Source organism: Ictidomys tridecemlineatus, chromosome 13, assembly GCF_052094955.1.
Source record: "Ictidomys tridecemlineatus isolate mIctTri1 chromosome 13, mIctTri1.hap1, whole genome shotgun sequence".
NCBI classification, from domain to species: Eukaryota; Metazoa; Chordata; class Mammalia; order Rodentia; family Sciuridae; genus Ictidomys; species Ictidomys tridecemlineatus.
In genome coordinates, this window is record NC_135489.1 from 39,105,301 (window position 1) to 39,127,890 (window position 22,590).

Sequence of the window (22,590 nt, forward strand, 5' to 3'; positions counted from 1 at the left end):
GAGAACAGACTCATTAATTTCAAAAACTTTATATCCTCAATGTAAACTAAATATTAGCAAATGTTTCTGATAGTGGAAAGACACTGCTTCAGCCACACCAAGCTGTGAGCTTACCTGAGGCAGGTAGGAGTGTGTTGTGTGTGTGTGTGTGTGTGTGTGTGTATACATGCATGTGCGTGCCTGTGCTTTGCCTTGGAAGTTGAACCATATAAATCTTATATCAATACTAGACACTGTGGCCATGGGGAGATGTGACTGAAGTTAGTCACTCATTTTGTATTTAAATATTTATTTATGGTTCAGTAACCATACCTTCTTACAGGAATGGAGACCATGTCATCATGCCATTTAAAAATTTAGAAAATTAGTCCATTCTTTTTTTTTTTAACTCCATTCTTTACTGCCTTATTTAAGAAAATTTCTATGCAACCTGCTTTGATTCTGAAAGAACACAAATACTTCTGTCTTCTGTGAAAATGATACACATAGTATTTGAATATTAGTGTTTTGCTGATTTTGTCATTACTTGGTGCTCTGAGTTTTCACATAAAAGTTAGGGTTTGCTAAGTTAATAATGATAAATTCATCCCACATAAGACATCAGAAATGTTCTGAGGCATAAAACTTAAAATACTTTGATCCCTGCACTTCCTTGGAATAACAGTAGAAATGGAGAAGGCTTCAAGGAGTAAGAAAAGCATCAGAATTGTTTAAATGTGTCCTTTTCTGCAACTCCTGGAAATGCTATGCTGAAAAGACCCATTTAAGGCTATAATTTTTATATCTAGACACATTTCACATGACCTCTTCTAGATAGTGTGCTATTAGCTATCCAAATACGTTTTAAAAGTTTACTGGAAAAGATTCTGTGACTTCATGTAGCTTATTTCAGTTCTTACAGCATCCAGGGGAGGCAGAATTATAATTAAGTTCAGCTTAAATACTTGGTTCTGCAATTTAAACTCTTTGGTATTTGTTAAATGCAGAAGAAAATGGGTCTTCATCCCCTGAAAAAATAATGCCATGATTGCTTCAAAATAGCAGCAAATCATGTATTAACATCTCTCTGTTATCTTCATCATCTTCATCTTTTTCCTCTATGTATTTGCTCCTATCACACTGCTTCTTTAATCTTTAGAATTAGTATCTAGATTTCTAATCCTTTTTATAATTTTTATAAAATTATATTAAATTTCTTTTGTGTTCTAATTTTTCATTAAGTCTACTTAAGTCTCAGAGTGGAAAGTAAGCAGATGATTCTGAGAATAATAATTGTTTCTAACATTGGATGATCATATGTGTGCCATATTATTGTGCAACCTGGAGGAGGTTGCTTTGCTTCTCTGAGTCTCTGTTTCTGTGACCATAATCTCAGGTGTACTGTAGGAGTTAAATTGGAGTGAGAAGCTCCTCTGACTGTCTGGTAACTTCATCAATGACTCTTTTTTTTTTTTTTTTCCTGTTCTGGTAACTACCTCCAATCGTGTCTTGTTTTTTTAAGACATGATTCTCTTGACTTTTAATCACAGCATTGTTTCTAGATTTTATTGTTTCACATTTGTAAAAAATAAAAAATTAATCTATAAAAAAGAAAGAAAGACACCAACCTGAGAATGGCAAATGTCTTGGTGGTGGAGAATCTCAGCCTACTCTGGACCAGGCAAAGCAGAAATTTCAGTATTTCTCATGGAAAACACATGGATTCTGGCACCTGGAATTTAAATAATTGTTTGTCTTCTTTTCTTATCAGTTATCTCCCCTCCATGAAACCATCTCAGACTATGGTATTGAACAAGTGTTAAACCATAGGATCTCGGATTCAGAATTCCTCTAATAGACCCGGTAATGGATATGAGAAAATGCCGAACTGCCAAGAACAAGAAGGATCCTAAACTTTTACTTGCTTTTTAGTTGTTGTTTGCATTGAAACTTGTCAGTATAATGTGCTTCTTTTATACCATTACGTGATCTTTGAGAATGTGGTCTCCAAATTGTGATAAACCATTTTTTTTTGCCTTTTTTTATTCCTTAAACTTGCTATGAATAGAGGCCCATAATATTTTTAGACTTTACCTATGTAACTTTCACTTTTCTGGAGTCGATTTGGAACACTGAGTTAAGCCATCTACCGTTCTTTACTCAATATTTGCTTTATTCCCCCCCCCCCTTACACCCAGGGTCTAGGCCTCATTGTCCAGATTTAAGAAGAAGGAATGTCAGCCAGAAGCAAGTTCTGAAAACCTGAAGAGACTTATTTTTGTTGCATTCCTTAGGAGACATAAGGCACAAGTGCCTCAAACTGAGGCAGATGGTTCTCACCAGTGCCGTGGCATAATGTTCCATCCAGGTAGATTGGAAGCATTACCTTCTCTTTACTCCAACCATCTGAGTCTTCTTAAAATGTCACAATTTTCTCCTAGGAGAGTATTCCAAAGAACCAAATAAACGTAAAAGATCGAAAGTGTCCAGTTAATAAAGTCTGTCTGCCCTGACCTAATCCAGCACCTTATCCACCCAGAATGATCCTGAGCCCCAAGATACTTCCCTCTGTCTGGGAGGATGCAGAAAAGGTATCAGCTAGAAGAAAAATGTAAAATATCATTAAAAATTCATATGCAAGCCATTTCTACATCATATTCCTTAGTAATTCTTCATTATGGAGATTCAGCTTTTACCAAATGGCAAAGGAAGTATTCATATATTTATTGCCAGTTTTATTATAACAATGGTACACTTCTTGTGTTTTAATATATACTGTTTAAAATGTGTAACACATCAAGTCAAAGAACAGTTTAATTGTTTTTCTGTTTAAAACAACTTTTATTTTTGGTGAAAAAAATGCAAATACATTTTATACAGAAAATAAACATTTAGGTCATCATAAAGACCAATAATTTTTAAAAATTAAAAACATTTAATTTCAATTTTTCTCTTGATAAACTTTACTATGATGATCTGGTTTTCTCTGCACCTTAATAATGCTTTCTGTGTTGGGGTTTAATAGGCAAAGTTAAAAAGCTTTGAGGATATTGAATATACCTTTGAGCTTTAAATAAGCATTATGATTACTAATTTGACCCTCATGCATAAACAGAGTCACTAGTGCATACTCTTAATCCCAGAGTCAGCTTCCACTGGGAAGCAAGAAGCTCAAGAAGTGCAACTTCTCAACTCTCAGCAGGATGCTCCACAGGATCCAGCTCTTCTCATTTCAAGACCTGCACAGTAAAAGCCTCAGTGCAGCAGCGGCTTGATGGGGAGGCTCAGGCTGCCTGCACTTCTGTTTCTGGACTATTCTATCACTGGCCTTCCTGGTGGTCATGGTGCCAAGGAGAGGGATGAAAAATAGGGATAGCGGCATTGAGGGCTTAGCTTTCCTGTGGGTGTTCTCAGACTGTATCCTTCTAGATTAAACCATAAACACTTGGTTAGTTTACAGTGCATCTGGACAAAAGTATGTAGGTTTTATTATAACCAAAAAAAAAAAAAACCAGGAAAATCAAAAACTGTATTTTATATACAATTAGAAATAATGAAGTTGAACAATGACCCTGTAAAGATTCTGTTTAAACAATAACATTGGGAAGCAGGTGAGGTAGGGCGTTCTCTATAGGGCAAAGGGGTAATATCTCGAATGAATAGAAATGACTGGAAGAATACCATTACCATGAGGGTAACATATGTAAAATATATTCTACACTTTCTCTCACCTAACATTGCTACACTCAAGTATTAAGTTGTGGTAGCTGTTAAATATAGAAGCAATGGTTAAAAAAATAGTTTACATATAATCCCACCTCCACTTCCTTTTTTTTACTAGAAAAGCACGCCACTAATTATTTTCCTGAAATTCTGTTTATAATACATATTCACAAATTTCACTTTGTGTTATTCTAGTTCATAACTCCTTTAGCTTATAAGAAAAGCTGTGTTTTGTATTTCCACAAAGTCTGTAGACACTGTTTACATAACATCACTATATGTCATATGTAAATTGTACCTACCTAGTGACACTTTCTAAAGAAGGACCCATTTTAAAGATTAACACAGGATTTACTACTGAGAAGTGTTTAGGAGGGAGTTCAATGTAAAGTATTTTTTTGATAGATTCTTTTAAGAATACAAAAATACACAAAATATTATTTACACTAGACTAGAATTTCTTAAACATTTTATGATGTTTCTATTTCAAAATTGTCTTAGTGTGAGCATATGTGGAATTTGTAGATGTAGCAAGTTGAATGCATAAGCCCACAGCCCGTTAGCTTGAGCAAAAGATGCATACTAATGGTTTCCCAACACCAAAAAGACAGAAGAAAACTTAACTGAAGTTATTTCTTTTATTCTGAGCAGCTCAAAATGCTTTGGCAAATGCCTCGAGATTCTGAAGTCATTAGTAATAATGTTCTTATATCATTAGTAATGATATAAGAAAAGGCAACAGAGACAAGAATCAGGACTCTTGACTCCAAGTGCTAATCCACTGAACCACATTTCTGTTCAAAGTGATAAACACCTTTCTTTGGCACTGAAAGCATATACGTTTAAAAGTGTCTAGGAAAATTTCCCACCTAATATGATCATAAGATTTTTGAAAAACATAAATGTTTACCACAATTTGAAAAATATTCCAGAATTAGGAGTGATGACACATCCTATTTGAGGTACGAACCAGAACATTTAAATTATAATCATGAACAGTTTATCAGAGTATCCAATAAATGCTAAATTCACACAATGTAGTGAGCTTTGCTGCTATTTTAAGAAATTTGGTCCAAATACTCAGATTCTTCCAGAACGTTATTCTGTTATGTGCTGATCATAGGTGGGAGCAAGGATTTTCTGAATAGAGCATATTGCATGACTCCCGTAGCTCTGTTGAGACAGCTATGTTGCCAGGAACACTGGAAAGGGGACAAATCACCTTTTCTGTCACTATTACATTTTGTGTGAGAAGTGGATCAAAGATTGCAGTGGTAGGTTGCACAAAGGATCCAGAAGCAGAGTAGGACTCCTTTACCAAATAGTTACCATGCTGCAGAGGGTCAGGGATGGAAATGGCCGGTTGGACAGACCCAGAAGCGGAACAAGCAGAAATCCCTTGGCTACCAGACAGAGTCTGGCACCTGTCAAATCCTGGCTGTTGGACTTCCATGGTGCCACCACAGGAGTCAATGCCAGAACCCTTGTCTTTAGAGCATGGCTGAGCTTGTTTGGCTTCATCATCAATACCGAGGCTTATCTCTGCAAGTTTTTTAAATTTGGGGCCGAGGGAGTCCAAGAAACTGTCATCCAGATCATCAGCAATAAAACTGCAACAACCCAGGGAACCTATGGGAGAACCCGGGGCATCAGCCACGCCTTCATCATCATAGATCAACAAACAGTCATTTGCTTCCTGGGTGTCTTCTTCCTCTGCATAGGCAAATGCTTTCTAAAGATGGAGAGGGAGAGAAAAAGACTTCTTAAAAAAAAGAAGAAGAAGAATTTTAAGGAAGATTCTTGAACAATCTATAACTGTTCATAGAACTGTAGGTTGGATTGTGACTGCCCAAATTTGGTAATCCATAGAAGTTAAGAAATGTTTTTATATGAACAATATTATTATAGAAATTATCTGGGATTTGGATAATAACAGGGTGTTGACATTCCTTCAACATTGAGTCTAGCTTGGGCTTATGTTTTAGTTCTCAACTTTAAAGGCACTTGCAAGGATTTAGGTCTACGTAGCAGATCTGTATGATGTCTGGAGGTTAGCACCTGGCTTCAAGTGAGGGCTTTGTGGATGCTTGTCTGTGTTGGGGTGGAGGCAGTGGAGGTCTCCCACTGTGCATGGAGACAGTGCTCACCCTGACAGATACACAGATTCTACAATCCTTGCAGGAGCCTGACTTGTAAATAAAATAAAAATAAAATAAAAATACTCTAAAGCATCCTCACTCAAAATAAGCACTCCCTGCCAACCTTGCCTCAAATAAAGTGTCAGTCTCGCTGGGCACGGTGGCACATGCCTGTAATCCCAGTGGCTCAGGAGGCTGAAGCAGGAGGATCGAGAGTTCAAAGCCAGCCTCAGCAACTGGAAGGCACTAAGCAGCTCATTGAGACCCTGTCTCTAAATAAAATATAAAATAGGACTGGGGATGTGGCTTAGTGGTTGAGTGTCCCTGAGTTCAATGCCTGGTATCCCTCCACCCCCCCAAAAATATACAGTGTCAGCCTTTATCTGCTATCAGAATCTATCAAGGTTCTGGTATCAAAAATCTAGGGGGAGGTTCCATCTAAACATGCCTCTTATCCACTAGCCTATGGTTACTGTCGGGGGCGCCCTGCACATGAGCTAAGCACCCCACTTTATCCTTGGGTAAAGAGGGTATTGGACTGGCATCACATGCCACACGCTGTGGGAAGCAAGTGGCCTTTACCTCCGATTGGCAAGGAAATGCCTCAGCTCTGGGCTTGAGAGTTACCCAATGGGACTGGGCAACCCCCCTTTTGAAACACTATCCCCTGCCTTATTTGGGTGGAATATTCTACCGAATGTCTTTTCCCTAATAAATAGAGGGGTTCCGGGTGCACTTGCTCCCTTTCCAGCACCATCCAGCATGGAAGCTGACCCTTAAGGTCGCAGAACAGTCCCACCTCGGCCTGAGAAACTCATGTCCATGTGTTGCGTGATTTCTTCTCTATTTTCTTAGTGTTGCAGCCTGCTCCTCTGAACCCAGTTCATCTTGACAGCGCAAGCAGTTGGCGAGAAGTTACCAAACCAGGGGTAAACAACCCACCCCCCAAAGCCCTCTCTGTTCCAGCACTCTTGTCCCTTTTCTGATTGATCTTTCCAGACATTCATTCCTCCCACCACTGATCTTCAATTCCATTCTTTCCTCTCTTTTGACTTTTGGGTCATTAATTCAGTGGTCGTTCAACTCTTCTTTTTTTTTATAATTTTTTTTTATTTGTTGATGGACCTTTATTTTATTCATTTTATTTATATGTGGTGCTGAAAATCGAACCCAGTGCCTCACACATGAGGCAAGCGCTCTACTACTGAGCCACAACCCCAGCCCTGCGGTTCAACTCTTTTGGCCATGGATTTCTTTGAAGAAATGCAAAGAGTACTATCAATCACTCTTAGGAAAATATGTGTGCACATGTCTCAGCATGCTTTGTGGTACAGAAAAAGCAAAGCAAACTGCTTTGTATTCAGTGCTGGAATTCTCAAAATGAGAAAGAGTTTTGCCTTTCATTGTCTTTCCAGTTGGGAAAGAAGGGGACACTTGCCATATTTTCTTGGTTTGGGGCTATCTTTTTGACTGGTGACCCAAGTTATCTGTATTATTTTGGCAAAAAAAAGCCATTTTTTTTAAACATTTTAACATGCCTTAAGAACAATGAATTACCCAACTGAGGTATATCATCAAGTAAAATCGAATGAAAATAAGATAAAAAAAAGCCACACAATTTGCCATCCAATTACCTGAGAAAAGTAGGACTCTAGGAAACTTATGTTCACAGCCCCATCAGTGTAGTCCTTATTGGTTCCTCCTGTGGAATGCCTTGTCCTCATTGTTACTGACTGTCCCGAAGAATAGGTGACAAGTCCGGAGGCTTCTCCAAATCCTGTGGCAGCTCTGGATCCAGTAGCTGCTCCAAGCTTGGTTGTCATTTCCATTCCCGAAACTCCTTCCATGACTGTGCCTCCAGCATATGTATTTGTACAAACTTCTAAAAATAGGGGAGAAAATTCTTTGAAATCTCATACTGTGAATTGTGTTTTTATTTTATTATTTTTTTATATGGGACTAGGGATTGAACTCAGGGCCTTGTGCACGCTAGGAAAGCACTCTACCAACTGAGCTATAACCTCAATCCCTTATGTGAATTGTATTTTTAAAAATGTAATTTCTAATGTCCAGGAGCCATTGCTATGTAAAGCATAAACGTGGGAGAAAATACAATTTTGTGATTAAAGGCTCCAAGAACACCCCAGAGTGTGTTATGTGACAGTAACATAAGAGGGGACATCAGCAGATGAAAAGGTTGAAAAGATCCTAATTTAAAAAGTGTACAGAGGAAATATATTTTTGATGACAATGGACAGAAATAGAAAAGTAAGACTGGGGATATAGCTCAGCTGGTAGAGTGCTTTCCTAGCATGCACAAGGCCCTGGGTTCAACCCCAGCACCAAAACAAAAACAAAAACAAAGACAAACAGAAATAGAAAAGTAAAAAGAAAATAATTAGTAGATAGGCTTGGAAAGCTTCTAAGGAAGTCCTTGTTTGTTCTCATGAAAAAAAAAATTGTAATTGTGCAGTTATGTTGGCTCAGTATGGAAACCAAAGAGGAAATATATATTATGCAATCATGTAAATAATAGATACTAATTTGGTATCTTGGTGACTAAAGAAATTTAATGCATTATTTTGCCGGATAACTTTACATTATGATTTCATGAATTATTTTTTTCTAGAGAATTCTGAATGTAGTTCTTGCTATGTCATTATAATGGGAGAAGCAGATAAAGACTAGAGCAGCTGACAAAGGCAGACAATTACATATTTGGAGAATTATCATGCAGATTCTGTAGGCTGGACATTTAAAAATAAACTAATGCTAATATGGAAGAAAGAAGAAATTTTACTAGTAAGCCTCAGGTCTTATTTTAACTTACAGTGCAGTTGTGGAATTGAGATATTATGAATAAAACAGTCACTTGATCAAAACAAATAAATAAATTCAGTTATAAGATCACAAAGCTATCATGTTACGTTGTGACTGAATATAAGAATTAGTAATTGAGCTCAAATAAATATACTGTTGATTTTAAGGAAGGAAAAAAGGAAAACATGATCAAGGATGTGTCCACAGGAGACTTTAATGGTTAATGTGACTGCAATTAAGAACAGACAGAAGTTGGGCTGTGGATACGTAGATGTTGGTTACCTTTTCCTTTACATTAACATAGACAAATTAATAAAGTAATTTTGAGTGTGTCTCATTTTTAAAAAAATCTTTCTCATTTAACCCGCTGTTGCTATCAAATAGACATTTGATGTTTACTCACCAGAACTTTCCATGAAATCTGCTCCATTGGCTGTTATAGCTGGTACACAGATATTTGTGATTTCCTGCAAACCATGTTCGAAACAGAAATACATTTAAAAGCAAAGTAGACGTTAGAGCAATACAAATGAAATGTGGTCCTCTGTTAATGGTAATGTTATAAGAGTACCAAATCCTTTTAGGAGTAACCTTATTTTTAGGATTTGACATCTAAAGAGCTAAAATCCTAAAAGATTCTTTCCATTACGTCAGTGACTCACACTGGGGGTCAAGAAATCTCTTCTTTTTTGTACTCCTCTCCCCCCTTTTCTATATCAACATTAAATACATTTTTTTTCTCTATGTGATTATGATACATATTTTACAAACAGAACCCCTACCTTGTCCTCAGGTTGGGCACCTTCGATTCCCCACTGATGAATTGTCCCTTCAGAACCATCGGGAACTGGGATAAAACCACCTGTCACCCCTCCGATGGGAGTTGTCCCACAGGAACAGGTCAGCAGCAGAAGGGGAGCCACTAGTGAAAAACAAGACCAAATAATCAGAACATTTGAAAAACCATTTGACATGACAACTGTCAGACATGTCACAAAGAAAATAAAAATTTTAAAATACTTAAGGAAAATTCCTAATTAAAAGTAAAATTGATTTCTACAAAATAAAATGTAGTAAATTGAGCATGCCAAAATTTCAAATTATTACAAAACGGAAGGAGACAGGCCAGATCATTTCTCGTTGCAGGTATATTGTTGTTGAAGATACACTTTGTTTGATGAATTATAAAGGGGGTTGCTCAGTTCCTCAATCCTTTTCCTGAATAGATTTTTTTGATGATTGTGTTTCTTTGTACATATTGAGGCTAAATATATATTGTGTTAGGTAAGTGTGGAGATGACCATGATACCTGAATGCCCAAGATTTTAGGTGGGTATGATATTGTTTTAATAATTTGGTTTCTAAAAAGTTCTTAGTAAATAGTACTTGGTCAGCAAACACCCTAAGCACCTAGAGAGATGACCCTAACAAATGGTGATGAATGGATTCTTAATTGTGACTTGAGAATGAGTCCCTGGCTCAGAGGGTTTTTTTTAAAAAAATTATTGCCTCGCACATGCTAGCTACAATCCCAGTCCAAAAAATGATTTTCTTAATTGAAAAAAAAAAAGTGATCTGAGGACATATTTGTTAAGTCTGAGTGATGGTTATATGGATGCTTTTAATAATTTTTTCTGTTCTTTTTTAGTGGTTTAATTGATGCCATAAATCAAAAGAAATTTAAAAGAAGGGATTAAAGTAGAAAGTATCATCATGAAAATTTAGCCCTACATATCTATGACTCTATAATAAATTGGGGTAGTTATTGTGAATGGATCAAGGATTTCTCTTATTTATACATGAATTTGTCACAAAATTCTTTTAAATAGTGACCTCTTACTGTTTGATTCACAGGATTTTGATTTGAATGAAAATTTCCAGAACTCTGTCGGCTGAATAAAATAAAATTTTATTTTATTAAAAAATAATACATATGTGTAGCTTCCCTAAATGTGTTCAATATACTTAACCCTTAAGTCTTAAAATGATATATATTCAGGTAGTTAGCTCTTTCTTTGAGGAAATGCTGGATTAAACAATAACTTCTCAGAGCCATGCTCTTTTATTGCACATTGTAAAGCTCAAAGTCTATGATAGGCCTGTTTATTTCCCTTAAGTTTGCTTGACTAGGGTTTTCTTTCTATTTTAGAATCTCATGGGACTTGAATATGGAGAAGCATCTTAGGAAGTGCTGGGGCTGGGGATACTGGTCAGAGCTGGGGTGTTAACAAGGCCCTGGGTGATCTTCAACACTGCAAAGAGAAAAAAAAAAAAAAACCACAAAGAAGATAAAAAGGAAAAAAATGCACCATGCTTATGGCCCATGAATATATTACTGGCAGTAGGTAGAGAATCTTCTTGATTTTTTGTTTATTTTTCAATGTTGGGCTTTGAACACTAGGCCTCATGCATGCTAGGCAAGTGTTCTACCACTGAGCTACATACATCCCCAGCTTCATGATTTCTTTTTCTACCTCTTGATTCTCCTGTGCTATTCTAAATGTCTGCATATATGAATTTCTTTGCTATGTTCATATAGACTGTTAGCAAGTGACAAGTTAAACTTTCCAGATTCTTTAAAAAAAATGCCATTTTCTCCCAGCTATGCATATAAAATGATTTGAGAATGGCTCTTCCCACATTGCACAGAAGAGCATGGGAAACACAAAGTCTTTGCAAGTTTTGCCACCCTAGTGGACACAGAGCTGGGTGGTGGATACTCACACAGCAACATCAAGAGTCCGAGGAGGAGCAGGCCAATGGCATCAGGTCCCAGTCTTGAGGGCCCATTTCTGAACGTGGGCTTAGGTTCTTTGATTATATTAGAAGTTCCACAGACATCCCTGTTGTCACAGTCACAGACTGTCAGAGTCAAGATCTCTGGTTTGTCACATTGCCTGTCCTGATGGTCCGTAATTATGAGGGGAATTCTGTACACTCCAGGAGACATCTTTTGCTGGGCTCTCACGAGAGCAGAGGTACCTGTAGAGAAAGCCATGCAATCAATAGTAAGAACAAGTATATTCCGTTCTTAAAACGACTTATTTTTGATAACAGTGCTAGAATGCTTTACTGGCACAAACAGAAGGCTGATGTGAACGGAGCAGCAATGAGGGGCTCTAAGAGATCAATTGGGTAAATCTGTCTACATGCCTTCTTGTCCTCTCTGACCCAGACAGCCCGTTGTTCCTTACCATGAAGACTCAATCTTGCTCTGCTTTTCTCACCAGAGGATAGGAGATGAGCATGATGCAAATATTAGGCCCCTATACCATGGCATTACTACTTTCCTGGATGTCTACACTCAGATGCATGTGGCCTTCTGAGTGTACGCCTTCCCCTGAACTCCATGTTCTTATGTCTGCCTCATCAACAGTGAACTTCAGCTTTGGCTGCTGCTACTGCACCTGCTCCTCCTAGTTCTCATTCCAGGAGATGATGGCCTGTTGGATGGGATTCCCAGGGGTGTCACCTATTGCCTGACTCCTAAGCACCAGTAGTTTCCTAGTCTCCATGGCAACATTGCCCCTTTCTAAGTGAGAACCCACAGCAGTGCTGCTGTTTGAATCACTCTTGACCTCTCCATGTTCTATCACACTGGGTCTTGTTCACCCTGTCCAACCATGGTTGTCCTGCCCAGACTCAACTGAGCTGGTTCCTTGTGCTGGCTTTCTCTTAGTGGCATCTTTAGTGACTATGTATCAGGTAAACTCATTTTGAGCCAAATGCTACATGTGTTGTTTGGAGCTAGATCTTTAACCAGCATCAGAAAGGCCCAAGGGCAGAAGGTGACACAGAACAAAATCTTTTTGACTCTGGTGATGGCTGTAATCTATGACTATAGGGCACCATGAACCATGTCCATGAAAGTTGGCAGGACTGGTGTGGGTAAGAGCTAAGGAAAATAAGTGAGTTTACAAGGGATCTGAAATGGACTGATGGCCAAAATAAAATTCCCCAAAGGAACAGATTTTTATTAAGTCTAACATCTATATATATATAAGACTTCTGGAAGACAGAAAATGTAAAATGAGCACAGTAAAGATTAGGAGAAAAGGAATAAATATTCTCCATTGGCTAGTGGGTTTTTCCAGTGCTTCCTGTCTGCTTACTGCCTGCCCCATTAGGAAAACCTTATGTATGGAGAGATATAGACATTTCTCTGAAAACAATAGATGCCTGACCCTATTTTTTTTTCTACTGTGGAGGTAGAAATAAACACACTAGAAATATAAAAGTTATTCAATAAAAACCAGAAAATTTTAAGTGGTGCTAACATTTTATCTTACTATTTCTTTTCTGAAGTGAGAGGTCACATCTTTATAACAAAGATTTTTTTAAAAATAATTCTTGGAAACCTGCTCTCCAATGAATTCTCATACTCTTCTGGAAATGTAAAGAAGTGCAACTTTTATTTATGGAAGCAACTTTCCTCTTACTCACCATTGAGTGCTGTGATAGTCCAAACAACTGGCAACTTCTGCAGTTTCTGTTCCAGTGAAAATGTGTAGGGACCAGGGTATCTATCCCTTTGCAGGTTTTGAGCAGAGACAACCACAGAAGGTGAGGGACCACAGACTTCGTCCTTCTCCAGGACCACTGGTGGACAATTTTCATTAAAACTTGGTACTCTAACACGCACGGTGCCTGTGGAAGTTTTACCTGTGTATTCTGTAAGAATAACATTTTAAAGTTAAAGAAGTATATCAAATAAATTTGTACCAAAAAGAAGAGAATCGTTCAAAGTTTCTCTTCGTGCAGGTAAGTCAGCATATCTTCTCATGATGTCGTCTTATTTCTACAGCTCACAAAAAAACAACTTGAAATTTACCAAATTGCCCAGTGTTTCTAAAGAGTAGCATGGCCTATTAATTTAAGATGCTCAAAAGCAAAATCTATATGGTGTCAAGTTTACTGACTATAAATGAGATCAACTTTTTAAGCTATGTTGGTTTCATTTGCAATCAGTGTGTGAAAGATTTCTACTTCTAAAGCTTGAGCCAAAGTAAATAAAAAATTGATTTATTTTTATTATATAAAATATAAAATTTATAATTATGTTTATCAGAGAAAAATTTAAAATCTTGATAATTGAAAACAACAGAATAAATATCTCTTGATGGTGAGATTATTAGTCATGTCTGCTGTTACTCTTAATGCTTTTTGCAGTTTCCCCAGTAGTGTGTGTGTGTGTGTGTGTGTGTGTGTGTGTGTGTGTGTATATATATATATATATATACATATATATTTTATAAATAAATAAATTTGGGGGCAGGGGTTCTATTTGGTGTTGCTTATTACATTGACCAAAAAAATTTTATTCTTGAGGAAACACACAAAATCAATGAGTATTATTTTAAAGCATTTCATTAAAAGAAGTCTTATTGTTCAATGATATGCATAGAAGGTCTCTGTGGATAACACACAGATTTCACTTTTGAGTTGAGCTTCCCTACTAGGTTTTCCATAGGAAACTGTATTGATTCTCTGAAGCCCAGAAATTTCTGTAGGTGAAAAATTTCTCCCTCAACCACAGGAAGGTCAGAGGAAACAAACAGAATCAGTGGTGACACAAACTCCACTGAGCAGCTGAAATTCTCAGTCTTTCTCTTAGAGTAGGTTACCCAAGACTTTGAAGTCCACGGCCTCTGAAATAATGATTTTTATCATAGAGACAAAGGAAGTATGTGAAATAATTACAATCAACAAGTCACAAAGAAATGTGAACTGCACAAGCATTTCTCTAAAATCTATTGGAATATTTTTCTTACCATCTATGGCCAGAACCTCAGCTGTGATTGTGTTGTTAATGATGAAAGTAGAATCCCGGTCAATGTTTTTAACAAATTTGATTTCAGCCGTTTTTGAATTAATAGTTAGCAAACCACCATGATTATGACCCATGACATATCTGTTTTATAATAGAAAAAAAACAATAGTTTTCTTTCAGACTTGAAATGTTGATTAATAAAAATGACTCATTTTATATTTAGCATATTTATGCTTAATAAAAAACTTTGAAGTATGGGCTTATAAAAAGTTTTAGAAAATTAACATGACATGCATGAACTATATTTTGTAATCCTTAAATGTATAAATTAGCCTGGTTTCTCAATTTAAACACCTGTGTCCTTGTTTTTTTTTATTTTTAAAAATTGATTAATTTATCTCAATTAGGTATATATGACAGCAGAATGGATTTTGATTCACTGTACACGATTGCAGCACAACTTTTCATTTCTCTAGTTGTACATGATGTAGTGTCGCACCATATGTGCAGTCTTACAAGTACCTACGGTAATGATGGCCATCTCAATCTGCCATCTTTCTTGCCCCCATATCCTTTCCCTTTCTCTCCTTCCCTTTTGCCTTGTTCTTTATAATATAGCCATTGCATCATACTCTGCTATTTTAGGCAGTTATACCTTTGTATACTCCTTGGAATCATGTGCAATCATGTTTTATGTGATTGAAGTGTAGTGTTCTGATGAATTTCTAATCTTCTCTAAGACTCAACTGGAAGTCTCTGTGAAACCTCTTCTTGATCTCTCTTGATGGACTAGGGTATTCTCTTCACTTCTACTTTATACTTATTTCTGTTCTTAGCACAGTTTAGTCTAATAATTTATTTTTATTCTAATATTTATTCTAATTAAATATTATTCTAATATTTCTGCATGTCTCTTCTCAAGTTATCCAGGTCCTTATCTTCATCACTTTTGTATATTTTTGGCACATGATTGTCTGTGTATTAGGGTTTATAGATTAAAGCTAGACCTAGGAATAACACGATTGCATAAAATAGTCTTACCTGACAGCGGAGGCAGCTTTGCCAGTGTCTTCATCAGTGGCTTGATATGTGCCCAGGACATAACCAATCAGTTTTTTACTACTTATGCCTTTTTGCACAGTGAATATCTTTGAAGAAGGGCGGAATGAAATTCCTTCTTTGACATTTACGACCTGGACTGTGACTGGGATTGACTGAACTCGATATTGAGAGATTATGGACCGGTGGAATTCGGCTTTGTTTTTGACAGCGATACCAAATTGCATGCTTTGCATTTGTTCATAATCGAGAGGCTGGAGAGAAAATAAAATTCGAAGGAAGGAAGTGTCACAAACCCAATCCGACAAACCTAGCAGAGGACAGAGAGCTTGGTGCAAGAGAAAAGATATAGGATTCTACATCATGAGATTCATTTTGGTAACTGATATTTACAAAGCAGGATCCCTCCTGTTTACGCTAGCAAAACATCACTGTAGTCTTTTTAGGTTGTGAGGTACAGGGGAAAGAATCCTAAATTTGCTGTAGTAACAGAGTGTGAATCTGGGTTCTGCTACTTAAGTGCTGTGTGGCTCAGGGCACAATACTCACCTTCTCTGACCCTCAAGTTTTCACATCTAAAAACAAACCTTACCTCATCAGGTTGTGAAGACTGAAGCTGTCTAGCTAGAGGCAGCAAGACCAGGATGGGGGACAGGTGGGAGGAAGGTTGAGGGGAGTGATATTTTAAAAGATGTTCTACTCAGTCAGGTGTTTGGCTGTGTGTTGTCAGGAAATGTCACAGTTCAAGGGAAAGACCCAGATTTCTAGTCTGGGAGACTGAACAACACCAATACACGAGATAAGGAACATCTCATTCCCAGGCAGTGCTAGAAGTTTATAATAGAACACTTGCAAGGAGGGATGGCTGTGGCAGAGTAAAGTCATAAGGAACAGTCTGCAAATCTTCTAGCAGTTCCCTTGTTAAGGGACTGGGGAACATTGTGAATCTGTCATTCCACTGGACTTAAGGAGTTAAATAAAAAAGCTCCCATATGGCCCAAAGTGCTGTCAAAGAATGTCACCCGATTGTCTTTATTTTTTTCTGGTTTATACTATATTCAGGCAGAAATATCCTTGTGTGTCACAGGGAAGCCTGTTAAATGCAAGCTTTACACAGTTATATATATTTTTTTATCTTGAGGGTTTTGTTCATCCATTCCTAATTTCTAGACATTGTGGGTTTTTTTTTTTCTCCAATCATTACAGCTACCACATTTAAACCAGGTTGACAAACGTGCAAGCCACAATTGTGTGTATTCTCATCCCTTGCTAATTTCAACTCGATTGCAGATAATGAATTTTATTAATGGAAGAAATGTGCTTTGCTCTCTTGAGCCGAAAGCATGCCCGCCCATGCATGTTGTTAGGCAGTAGCCATCAATGAGCGGTGAAATGCAAGGGAAGGTCCTAAAGTGTTCTTTAAGTTTCTTTAGGGTCCTTCTTTAAACTCTCTTAAGAAATCAAATGGTGGCAATTAATCTGTAGGAAAAAAAAAAAGCAAGGAGCTATTTGTAAAACGTGTCAAGAAAAAAGGATTAATAGGAATAACTCTTGACAGGGTCCACTGAGGTCAATGTGAAATTAGGAATTATAGCTGTAAGTGTCTTCCTCTGTCTGGGAAGGAAGATTTCTTTACCATGCAGGCACACCAGGTAAATTCTGACCAGCTGTTGACCTCAGTGACACTTTAACATGGGATTGACTTGTAGATGAAGCCCCCCTAAATAAGATGACCCTATGACAATTTTGAAGAGGACCAACTAAGGTCAAAAACCTCAGATGTGAAGGAGGAGTTGAACACCTGATTGGCAAAGAGTACAGAAGGTGGTCCCCAGCTCTCCTCGTCAACATCAAACAGTAATGAACTTGGAGACAGCTTTTCTCCTTTGTCATTCTCTGTGTGGAGACAGCCCACTCTCTCTCTTGAATGTGCTCCCTGCTTAAGCTTCACTTGCTTTTACTTTATTTTCACCTATAATAAAGTTTTCTTGTGAGGTTTGGAGTTTCGGCTCCCTACTTTCCTGTGACACGTGAACTCTGTAAAGTAGGAAGGCTTAGAAGGAAGTAAACGAGCATGTTAACAGAGACTGTCTTTAGGAATGACTCTGTCATGGGATTTTTAAAAGTCTGTCTACTTTTATGCATTTTCTGTTGTGTATAATGAAGTGGCATTATTATTAATAAAGTTCATTTGTAGAAGTGATGATTTTGGTCAGTACTGAAGATTTCTACCCATGAAGGCAACTCAGGTTTTACCTTAACCACCTTCAGGATGCCTTCGTTGGTTTTGGGATCAGTTTCTATTTCAAACCATTTCCCTTCATTTCCAGAGGTAAAGAAATACACGGCCAGCCAATTGTCTGTGTACTCTTCATCCCAGTCTGTCACTTGAAACCGAAGCAAGTTCGAATTTAAAGCATTTTCTTCAATACGTGCCCAATACTGAAAAAGAGAAAAGCAGGATTTAAGAATCACATTGCTAGATTTGACCTATAAGGATGATGGTTATTTTAAATGGCATTAGTCATTACCTCTCAAATTATGTATTGCCTTTCTTCTAGATCCCAAATATTTTCATGAAGCTTATTTTTAAAGGAAAGCTCAGAAACTTTTAAGAGCCGACAAGTAGGCAAATACTGCATTGGGATGACAAAGTATTAAATAAATGTCAACACAATTCTTCAAGGAATAATGGGTTTACCTGAGATTCTGTAAACGTTGGGAAGTTATCATTGACATCTTTCACTTTAATATTACATTTACATTGAGTCGACAGCCCTTCTCCATCTCTGTCTGCGCCACTCACAACCAGACTGTAGCTGCTAACTTGCTGAATTTGGAAAAAAAAAAAATAAAGACGTATTATGAATCTTCTAAGAATGTGAAAGGCTGTTACTTTCTTTCCACCAATAAGCCAGTGGAGACATTGAAGTTCATGGTCCCTGGATCACAAGCACTTTTAGCTCTTCATAAAAAAGGAAGTTTGTAGGGCTAGAACAGTTCCCTTTTTTTGTAAACTTCTGACGTCAATGAGTCTGGTGGAATGATGATGTGAGGAAAGCTCACTTATGGGGCTTCTCCGCTAGTCTATTGGGAAAACCATTTGCATGAAAGCAAAATGGGATCTGACATGGCAGCCTGTGTCATGGAGGCAGATGTGGTGGTGGGAGGGGATGGGAAGAAAAGCCAAAGAGACTCTTTGGTATAAACATCAGAGAAGGCTTGATTCCAGATAGAAATATCTTCCTCTATCAAAGAGATTTCCTTTCTCCATTTTCTGAGAAATTGGCCACGTGCTTCCTTTGTGCATGTAAGCCAATGGCTTCTTCTTTTTTTAAATATTTATTTATTAGACACAATACCTTTTATTTATTTATTTTTATGTGGTGCACACATAGCAAAGAAGTTACAATGGCTTCTTTTACTGTCATTTTAACTTCCTTGGCTATGTGTAGGGTGCATTTGATTGTGTATCAGGTCACAGGTACACATTTCATATCACCAGATTCATACTCAAGAAGACAAACCATGTCCCTAGATTAGCTCAGGTAAGTACTGGCGCATTCTTTTCCTTTCTCTTTTTATTCCCAGTTAAAATGGAGTCACCTCTCTTGGGTTTCTTAAAATCAAATTCTTTATTTTTACATGCTTCCAAGTGACTTTCTTTACCTCTCGATCGAGAGAATTGGTCAAAGTTCGGACTTCTCCAGTATTTCTGCTTATGAGAAACATGGACATGCTTGAAGGTTCCTGGGAGACAATTTTGAAGGCAATTTTCGAGTTCAGATTGTTTGGTTCATCTGCGTCTGTGGCATTCAGTATCATCACCAGTGAGTCTGCAAATATAGGAAAATATTCATGAAAGCATATGTAAAGGTTGACATTATGTTCAAATTAAATATTCAACACAGTTTCACTTTTTTAATATTTTAAAAACCACCCATACACTCAAAAAATTGCATATCACTTGTGATAGCTTTCTCTCTTAACTAGGTAGAACCTGCTGCTTTCCATAAAAATCCTCTGATTTTCCTAAGCCCTGGTTTTGTGGCAGTTCAGACCATTTTCTGTATTGATTTCTTCCCTTAATGGATGGTCTTATATTTCTCCCCCTTTCCTAAGTTATCCAAATAATGCAAGAAAGTCTCTGCCCCTTATAACCTAAAAAAAGCTTAGATCATGCATTCAGGCTGCCTGAGGATGCCCCCTCAGCTTTGTGACTTTCTGATACTCATGTAAATTATGTATGAAGAATAAAATACTATCAACCTTATAACAGGACTACAATCTAGAAACACAATGGTGCTGGGTAATCAGGTGAACTACAACATTTACAAAGGAACAAACAAATTAGCTTGATCTTTTTTTTTAATTACTGAGGAAACTAAGAGAATAACTTATTTTCTATGAATGACACCATAGTGATACTTGTATTTGAAAAGCAGATGAATTAGAAGTGGTAGATAGCATAAAAGACTTACTTGAAGCACTATTTTCTTCAATTTCACCCTGGAATATGCTTTGTGAAAACACTGGAGGATTATCATTAATATCTAAAATTTTGACCGTTAGTATAAGTGGTTTTTCTACATCTTTTCCTAAGGCATTTAGAGCTCGACATGTGATCTAGAAACAGAAGTAAAATGTTCATTATTACTCTACAAACTTAGTTTGCATATTATTAGAATTTGTATACATAAAGTCTCTGCTGGCATGTTCAGAATTTTTGTGCAAAGAAGAAAACTACTTCCCTAAACGGTAGACAAAATGGAAAAAGATGCCTACTCTTGCCATGGGGCAAATTGTACCTTCCTTCAGGCTAATGTGTCTCCCAGCAGTACAAAGCTCCTGGCAGGCTGTGTGCTGGAGTCTGGCCCTCACTCTTGTTCCCCATTTAGGTATTCCTTCAGGTGCACAAACCATCAGTGGATGCTCTTGGTAGGGGAACTAATGTTACTTGTTATTGAATTGACTCATGTACTCATAAATTCACCAGTACAAGAGCCACCTTCTAAAGCCAGGAAGTACAGGGAGAATGTAGACTGATGTTGAAGACACAAACTTACCAGGAAGCTTGGTGTTTTCTCTCGATCAACTATGGATGTTATGTTAATATCACCAGTGTTTGGGTCAACAACAAAGATTCCAAAGGGGGACTGATCAATTCCAACTCCAGAAATTCGGTAGGTTATTTTCTGGGTTGCTTGGAAATCTGAAGAAATCTGCAAACAAAAATAACCCGCTGTTGATAAGGTGATGATCATGCCTCAGGTCTTTTCCTCCCCTCTGCCTTCCTTTCCTTCCATAGTTCAGTCACCTGTTCCCTTAGTCCACTTTCTGATACTGTGGCATTTACTTTTTGTCTTATCAGGTAGTAGGAAGAGGAAATAAAGTCAAGTTGTTGCTTCTGCAGACCAGCATGGACCAATATGTGCTCATCATTGTGACTTTTAGAATATTTACTCAGATTGTGGACACAACGGTGACAGTAAAATGTTAAAGAGAAGGTCAAAGGCACTTAACAAAGCCAATTGGCAAGGCTAGGTCCCTCCTTACCTGATAACATTAGAAAAAGAAAGTTTCTGTAAGCTGAAAGAGGACAAAATGGAGAGGAAGAAAGAGAAACGAATTATATAGTAGGTGTTGAAAATATGCATTAAAATGATTTGTTTGTTAAATTTTAAAATGGGGGCTATTTAAAATGTGTACACAAAGTTAGAACAGTATAATGAACTTGATACATTTCAGCACTCACCTTCACCAATTATCTATACATGGCTAATCCGATGTTTATCACCAACCATATTTCTAATTGTCTTATCTCTATTTTTTCTTTATTTATTAAATCTAGATCCAAATAAGCTTAAACACTAACATTAGTCAGTATGTCTCTTAATTCCATTTTGTAATTCTAGAAGCCAGAGTTCCTTCATTTTTCTTTCTCATTTTTATGTTATTTTAATTATTATACTTTTTGGTTGGATATTCTAGTTCATTTGTTTTATGAACATTGGGATCTCTATATTATTTTAATTTATATGTAATGCATTTATTTAAAAAAAAATTCACACATCTCTGCTGATATGATTTACCTTGGCAATCGGGTTTCTTTTTGAGTTGTCTTCTTCTTCTCTGCAGGGTTTGGCAAATTTCACCCACTCACGTTTGTATCTTCTTCTGGCTTGTTGCATTGCTGTCTCGTCTTCTCCATGTTGTCCTTTTGTCTTATGCAAAAAGGAATTCCATTTTTTAATGCACATTGTTGGCAATTTTTACTTTGAATATTGATTATGGACACCTGTGTTGAGGAATGCCCTATGTTTCAAGGTAACTAAGACTGTTAGATGTTCAATTTGCTCAACCCAATATTTTAAGGAAAAAAATTAAGTAACTAAAATAATTACAAAGTTATATGACTTCCAATATTAGCATTTTAATCATATTTTATATTTTTCAAATGCTTCACAATATCTAAGTGTTTTAGATTCATAGGATTTGACCTGTTGGGTTGTTTAAGGAGAAGAAGAAAGAATGCATGATATAAATCAAAAGAATAATATTAAAGATGATCTTTTTCTAAGTATTGTTGGTGTGGTTACTAGAATTTTAATTTCATGTATTTTTCACAATTAAATTATCAAATGATTTTAAACATTAAATACTCATCTTTCCTAAATACAATTTTAAGTTTTAATATTAAACTTGTATTTAAATTGCAAAAAATTTTTCATACTTTACCTCTATTTGCAATTCTCCATGAACCAACACCACCACCTGTAGACATTTAAATAGAGTCAAATTATATGAGTTCTTAAAATAAGTAATTATATACAATGAATTATCCTAATTATTTCATTTTCTTGTTCATGTTATAGTTTGTTTCCATTTCAAAAGAAGTAGTTTTGGAGAGGTGGTATTTAAAGCATAAATTCCCACCATGAAAAGGAATGCTGCTTTCAGTATAAACAAGTTCTTCCAGTTCTTTAACCTGACTACAGAATTTTAGTAATATAAGAAGGACTTTGCAAAACTATACTAACAACCAGTTGCAGCAACCAGATATTCTATTGTGGCTGTTCTCTGAACAGTTCTCAGAAGCTA

The 22,590-nt window shown here is 36.8% G+C and overlaps 1 protein-coding gene across 1 annotated transcript; it reads right to left on the reverse strand.

The window, feature by feature from the left end:
• Positions 1-2,835: 2,835 nt before the first annotated feature.
• On the reverse strand, positions 2,836-21,749 carry Dsg3 (desmoglein 3). The gene is made up of 14 exons (XM_078029815.1): positions 21,582-21,749; positions 20,556-20,711; positions 19,971-20,115; positions 19,159-19,325; positions 18,191-18,319; positions 17,746-17,931; positions 15,472-15,743; positions 14,432-14,571; positions 13,104-13,331; positions 11,385-11,642; positions 9,443-9,582; positions 9,064-9,127; positions 7,475-7,722; positions 2,836-5,434 (listed from the first exon to the last, which is right to left on the reverse strand). The coding sequence occupies exons 1-14, from the start codon at positions 21,747-21,749 to the stop codon at positions 4,820-4,822; spliced, it is 2,916 nt and encodes a 971-aa protein (XP_077885941.1). The 3' UTR covers positions 2,836-4,819.
• Between the last annotated feature and the right edge of the window lie 841 nt (positions 21,750-22,590).